This window comes from Tupaia chinensis, unplaced genomic scaffold, assembly GCF_000334495.1.
Source record: "Tupaia chinensis unplaced genomic scaffold, TupChi_1.0 Scaffold149184_1, whole genome shotgun sequence".
Classification (NCBI taxonomy): Eukaryota; Metazoa; Chordata; class Mammalia; order Scandentia; family Tupaiidae; genus Tupaia; species Tupaia belangeri.
Window position 1 is genome coordinate 577810 of NW_006209032.1, and position 6093 is coordinate 583902.

At 63.8% G+C, this 6093-nt stretch overlaps 1 protein-coding gene across 1 annotated transcript in view; it reads right to left on the reverse strand.

The window, feature by feature from the left end:
* Positions 1-7: 7 nt before the first annotated feature.
* Positions 8-6093, reverse strand: part of BSN (bassoon presynaptic cytomatrix protein) — a 70343-nt gene continuing 64257 nt past the window's right edge. Inside the window, 7 exon segments of the mRNA XM_027769285.1 lie at positions 8-1074; positions 3282-3373; positions 3698-3752; positions 3947-4057; positions 4469-4568; positions 4676-5481; positions 5743-6093. The exon segment at positions 5743-6093 is cut by the window's right edge and continues 26 nt beyond it. Of these exon segments, the coding sequence (XP_027625086.1) occupies positions 3712-3752; positions 3947-4057; positions 4469-4568; positions 4676-5481; positions 5743-6093 (1409 nt within the window). The 3' untranslated portion in view covers positions 8-1074; positions 3282-3373; positions 3698-3711.

Here is a 6093-nt window from a genome sequence, read left to right on the forward strand (position 1 = left end):
CCCCGCTGGTGATGGCTTAAGAAGGACTGGATTGCACAGTAAACAGAGGCGGGCTGAGGGGCCCCAGGCCTCGCCCTGGGCTTGTGCTCTTGGTGGCCTGCTGCCCCTATTGCTTCGAGGTCGACGTTCTCCCTGTGCTGAGCAGGGGCCGAGCGGAGAGGAACCAACCGTCAGTCACAGGTGGTGGTGGAGGGGAGAGGCAAGGGGGGTGAGCAAAGAGAAAAGAGAAAGGGGGAGAAAGAGAACAAAAGAAAAATGTTTATGAGGTATACACGTAAATCAAACTGGAATGATTAAGGCTGTTCTTGAAATCAAAAGAAATCCCCAGGTGTACGGACGAGGAGCCGGCTGGTCGAGACAATGGCGGTACCACGGGGATGCTCACGATGGCTGGGGGATGGCTTTGAGATGATGGCGGGCGTGCGGGCATGCTGCCACCACGGGCTGGGAGAAGCCTCAGCCGGCGCCCACGCTGCTGTTCGGTGCTATGGCCTCTTATTTCAGCGATGAGACAGTGTTAGGTCCTAGTGTTTGTAAAGTTCTCCCAACCCCACACTGGCCACTTGGAGGTCTGCTCCGATGTCACCCAGAGGGCAGGGTGAGGGGGCAGGGCCCCGCGGCCATGGAGGGTGTCGGGCCAGCTGGAATGTGAAGGAAACGGAGCCCGGGGCCCCCAGCCCTCAGTCAAAGCCCCTCTCCAAGGCTGTGGAAAAACTTCTGGCGTCCCGGAGGGAGGGCAGTGTGCGCCCAAACTCTGTGTATAACGCATTGTTAGCCTGGCCGGCCAGGCCGCAGGAAGGCGGCTGCGGGAAGCAGGGCGAGCGGCCCCGGCGCGGGGTTTCTGCAGAGGGCCCCTCCCTCCCAACGCTGACTGCGCCTTGAAGGTGGTGCCCCGAGGAGAGGAGGAGAGCAGGGCTCTGGGAAGACACTCAGAGGTCCCCCGGCCAATGGTCCCACGTGTCCAGCAGATGCGTCACCAGGCAGCTGCTAGAAAACATCCTGTCCTCAGCGAGGCCTGCCCGCCATGTCACACCTGGGGTGCCTTTGGGCCAAGGGTTTGCCAGATTGTCGATGCTTGGGAGAGGAGCCGGAGGGAGGAAGGAGAGAGAAGAAAGGCAGGTTCGTCAAAAATGTGGACAGCGGCTTCTCAACCCCACGCACCTTTCAGCCACGGGCCCCATGCCAACGGCCTAGCCTTCCTTGCCCGCAGAGTGCTCCACTGAGTCTGGAGGTGGAGGTCACAGGAGGAGAGAAGGGTCACGGGTCAGCCAGCAAGGGACTTGGGTCTGATTTTTTTTTTTAAGTTTTTTTTTTTTTTTTTGAGAGCTTTTTGCTATAGGGCGCATGCGCTCGCCAGAAAGACAGCGAGAGACAGAGAGACAGAAAGCGAGAAATCACCCCCCTGGGGGGATGGTCACGCTGCAATCCCTTCTCTTCCATTCTCCTCTCGGGATCTTGGGCACGCACGCACACATCCTTGGCATGAGTTTAAGCCCCTGCGTCTGGGACTCGAACCGCAGTCAATTACATGGTAGTCCAGTGACATAGCCATTACGCCAATTACTGGTCTCTTGTCTTCTTTTAAAAAAAAATTTGCTAGAGGGCTCATACCCTCACCAGAGAGACAGAGAGAGAGAGAGCGTGAAAGTGAGAAACCACACACCAGGGGAGATGGCTAGCCCGAAATCCCTTCTCCATTTCTCCTTCTGGGATCTGGGGCAGGAACGCACACATACCTGGTGTGCCTTCCAAACTGGGTCTGGGACTCGAACTGTGTGGGATCTGGCCACTTTGCCACACCACCGACTAGCCAAGGGCTTTCTTTTTATGCAACAAAATGTCTTTTATTTTGCTTTGAGGTGGGGAGATGGGGTTTTGTTTAAAACTTCTCCAAGCCCATTTCTGAAATCGCTGGGAAGAAATACCAGGCCCACCACGGTGACATCTCTGCCTCTGTCCCCAGACTGCCAGGCCCGGCCGTTAGCCGAGTGCTAGGACTCCCGCACAGTGAGCAGACACGGGGGCTCCCCTCCCTGGTATGGCAGGACACAAGACGAAGACACGTCTGTGTCCCTTCCCTCCTCAGTGACGGTACCCTGAGCCCAAACCCCAGCCAGGGACTGCTGGCCCTCCCCCACCCTCGGCACCACGTCAGTTCCACATCTGTCCCAGATGACGCCCAGGGCACATCAGCCACCAGGTCTGGGACCTGAACCGCGCTGTTGGCCCTGTAGGATCCAGCCACCGTAGCACCACACCTGCAGCTGGCCCTGCCCTTTATTCTTAAGCGTACTATGTCTCTCTCTCTAGTAGCATCAGTCCCGGCGGGCAGAGGTGTGGTTTGGTTCTTGCCATTGCCGCAGCACCTGGGAGCATGCCCAGCACATACCTGGGGCTTGACAGACATTTGTCAAATAAATGGAAGACTGGGCCTTTCTGTGCCCCCAGGGTTCCCCAGAGACGGGCAGCCCTGCAGACACCACGCTGACTCCTTGTCTGCCATGAGCCAGGGTTCCCCAGTAGGCAAAGGCACCTGCTTGGTGACTGGCAGGCCCCGCCGCGTGTACCACTCATGCCCGCCCACTGCGAGGAGCCCAGACCTCCATACTCTGAACCCTAGGGTGACAAAAGAAGGACAACAGGACCCAGGGCTCTGGGGTGGTACCAGGTGGTCCCTGGCTGTGGCGCAGAGTACCACCAACAGCCAGACTCCTCTCCACCATCCTGGGTTCTGAACCTTCCCCTCCCCCAGGCCAGGTCTGGCTACAAGAGGGCGCATCCTGTCCCGCCTTGCCTGGTGCAGCCCAGACAGAGCCAGGGCGCCAGCCTCTCCCTGAGCGAGGGCCTCCACCCTCTCCCTGGCTGACCTGGAGGAGCTGGTCAGCCTGCCCGGTGACCTCTGGCTCCCCAGGTTCCTTCCCGGCCTGGCTCTCCACTCATTCTTGTGGGGGCCACCAGCTCACCCTGTGACAGGGGTGCCGACCTCAGACTGAAGCTGCTAAGCTCTGGAGGGCTGGGGGTGCCAGCCCTTCCCAGGGACGGGGTATGTCCCCCAGAGGAGCCCCAGGCCACCCTGTCCTCCAGGACAACTCTGGACTTGTGTCTAACGCACAGGCCTTGGGCTTCACTGGCCCTTCCCCGGGCCACCACCTGACCCATCTGCCACCATCTCAGCCAGTGCAGTGGCCCCTGCCGCTCACAGCAGAAGGATGCCCACCTGGCCCTTCCCGGCTTCTGGCCTCCACCCTTCCTCGGGCCGCCCCCGCCTGGCCGTCACTCACTGTTATACGCAGAGTCCAGAGCGGCGCCCAGGCCTCAGCTCCAGAGATTTTTCCACAGCAATGACATCGTCTCTCTTCATCTCTTCAGGAGCCTGTGGGACATTTACAGGGAGGATTGGGAGGTCTGCCGCCGGGGCCTGCCCACAGCCTGATGCCAGCCTATTGTGGAGAGCCTGCGCGGGAGGTGGACAGCAGGAGGGACAGGGGACGCTGCTCTGCCTCCTCTTCTGAGGGGTTCTGCCGAGTGGGCCCTGTGCGGTGACTCAGGCAGTGTCCCTCTGTCCTCTTTCGCCTCCCACACTCCTGGAGGAGGACGCTGCAGCTGTGGTCACACCACCCAGTGAAGCCCCCGGGACTCGGGGACCCCTCCCCACACAGGGTCTTTCCTGGAAAGGCCGGGTACAATCCCTACTCACCCTGCAGGGCACGGTCACCAGAAGGAGGAAAATTTTTTGCCAAAAGCAGAGACGGCTGTGAAAGAAGAGAAACTGGGCCTTAGGACGCTGGGCCAGACCTCCTAGTCAGGCCGCTCGGCACAGTGGGGCCCAGCCCAGCCGAGGGGACCAGTGCGCGGCCGCAGTGCGGCCCTGGCTGGCTGGTGCCTGGGGACAGTCATCCCACAGAGCGGCCTCTGCCAGGTGGGCCCTGGAGCGAGCGGTGCCTACCTTCCGTCAGCTTGCCGGCCTGCTCAGCTGCGCCTCCAGGGAGGATCTTGGAGAGCACACTCTCCCCGTCGGCCCCCGGGGCCCCTCCAGGCCTGGCGCCAGCCTTCGCGCCTAGGGGGCAGAGACAGCACCGTGAGTAGGGCTTGGCCTGGCCTGCACGGGAGGGCAGCCCCGAGGGAGTCCGAGCGAGGTCCCTGGGAGGTGGAGGCTGGGAGTATCGGGAGGGGTAAGAACAGCAAGAGAAACAGCGAGAAGAGGCAGAAAAAGCAGATCGAGGGAAGTAAAGGAGAAAGGGGGAAAAGGCAGAGGAGAGGAGGGAAGGGGAAGGAAGGAGAAGCCACAGGCCCGGCCACTCCCTCCCAGGTCCTCTGCCAGGGCTGCCTGGTCCCTGAGGCCCCAGAGCTCTGACCCCAGAGAGGTCTGCAGCTCCCAGGACTCTCCCAGAGTGTGAGCCGGGCGCGCAGCATGGACGCGCTCGTGCAGGTGGGTGTGGGACACACAGCCTGGGTCCTCTGGGCTCACCTGTGGGTCCAGGCCCTGGTGTCGGCTGGGCCTGAGGAGCCCTCCCCTGCTGGGGAGCTCTGGCCGTCCCTTTAGCACTGCTGGCCGGTTCCGCCCGGGGCTGCAACACAGAACGGAAGCTGAGGTTCTGCCAGGCAGCACCACCCACGCCCAGCCAAGGGCCCAGGGGAGCACCCGGAGGGGACCACAGGCAGGAGGCCTACTTACCAGGGCCGCTGGAAAAAAGCCGGCCGGGGGGCCTGGCTGAGGCTTCCCCGCGGGCTGGCGGGCAGCAGGGGCCGGGCCCTGGGCAGTGGTCTGGCTCTGCTGCTGAAGCCGGGCCTGCGATGGGGCCTGCTGGGGAGGCTGCATCCCGAGGCCTGGCTGCTGCTGCGGCTGCTGCTGCGGCTGCTGTGGCTGTGGCTGGCGTGCCACCGGCCCCCCAGAGGGCATCTGCCTGGAAGGTGGTGGCTGTGACTGCTGTGGCCCTGGGGCCGCCTGCCGACCTTGAAGCTGCGACTGCGCCTGGGCGTCTGGCTTTGGCTGCAGCGCGGAGGGCCCGGGGTGGGCCTGTCGGGAGCCCTTCTTGCTGTCAGCAGCGTGGTGGTACGCCGATGGCGCTCGGGACGGCTGCGAGTATTCCGCAGGGCTGGGGTACCCAGGCTGACCCTTCTTCGGCATGGCTGGGGCAGGGCTGGGCTGAGGGTGGGGCCGGGCCTCGTGGCGACCCGGGTCCCGAACGTGTGGTTTGGCAGCGCGCCGACCTGGCTCCTCGCCAGCGTGGCGGCCTGAGTGCCGCCCGTGGTCACTGTGGTGCCGGTGTTCCTTGGCTGAGGCGTGGCGGCCTGGGCCACCCTCATCGTGAGGCCATGGGCCCTCCTCGGGGGGCTCGTCGTAGTCGCGGCAGCTGTGCCTGGAGGGGCCTCGCTTCTGGGAGGAGGAGACTGCGTGGCCCCCGTGGTGCCTGAACCGGTCGGAGCGGGCATCCCGGGGCTTATCAAACCAGTCCGTCTCCTCCTGGCCCAGGTGGTATGCTTCAGAGACCAAAAACAGAACACGGTCAACGCCTGGGCTGGCTGCAGCGGGAGGCCCAGCTGAAGCCATGCAAGGAGTGAGAGGGTGCCGCAGCCACAAGCAGATCGCTAGGCCCCCAGCCCGCCCTCCCACAGCCAGGGACCGGGGCGCCGCCGGGCCAGGCAGCCTGACCCTGTGGGACACCACGGGGCCCATGGCCTCACAGGCAGGTGGGTTCCCCGAGTGCGGAGCATCGCAGAGTCACCCCCGGCGGCCATTACCTTCGCTGTCGGAAACCACGCAGTGGGAGTCGTCCAGGACGTAGCCCTCCTCCCGCTTATACGCGTGGGCCCGAGGCCCGTCCTTGACGTGCTCCTGGACGTCAGGCATGGAGTGGCTGGAGCAGAACTGTGGGCAGGTGTCCCCGGGCGGGAGGGCGCCCCCGGCAGGTCGGGGCCGCCCCAAGGGGCTGACGGGGCTCTCCTCCTCAGAGGCCTGGCTCCGCATGGGGGGCCGCGGCCGACCGTGGGCCATGCTCAGGGACGAGGGCTTGGGGCCCGCTTTCTGCAGTCGCTCGGCGGCTTCCCGGTCCCGTTCGTATCCCTTGCCTCGGCCACCGTAGTCGTGGCCTG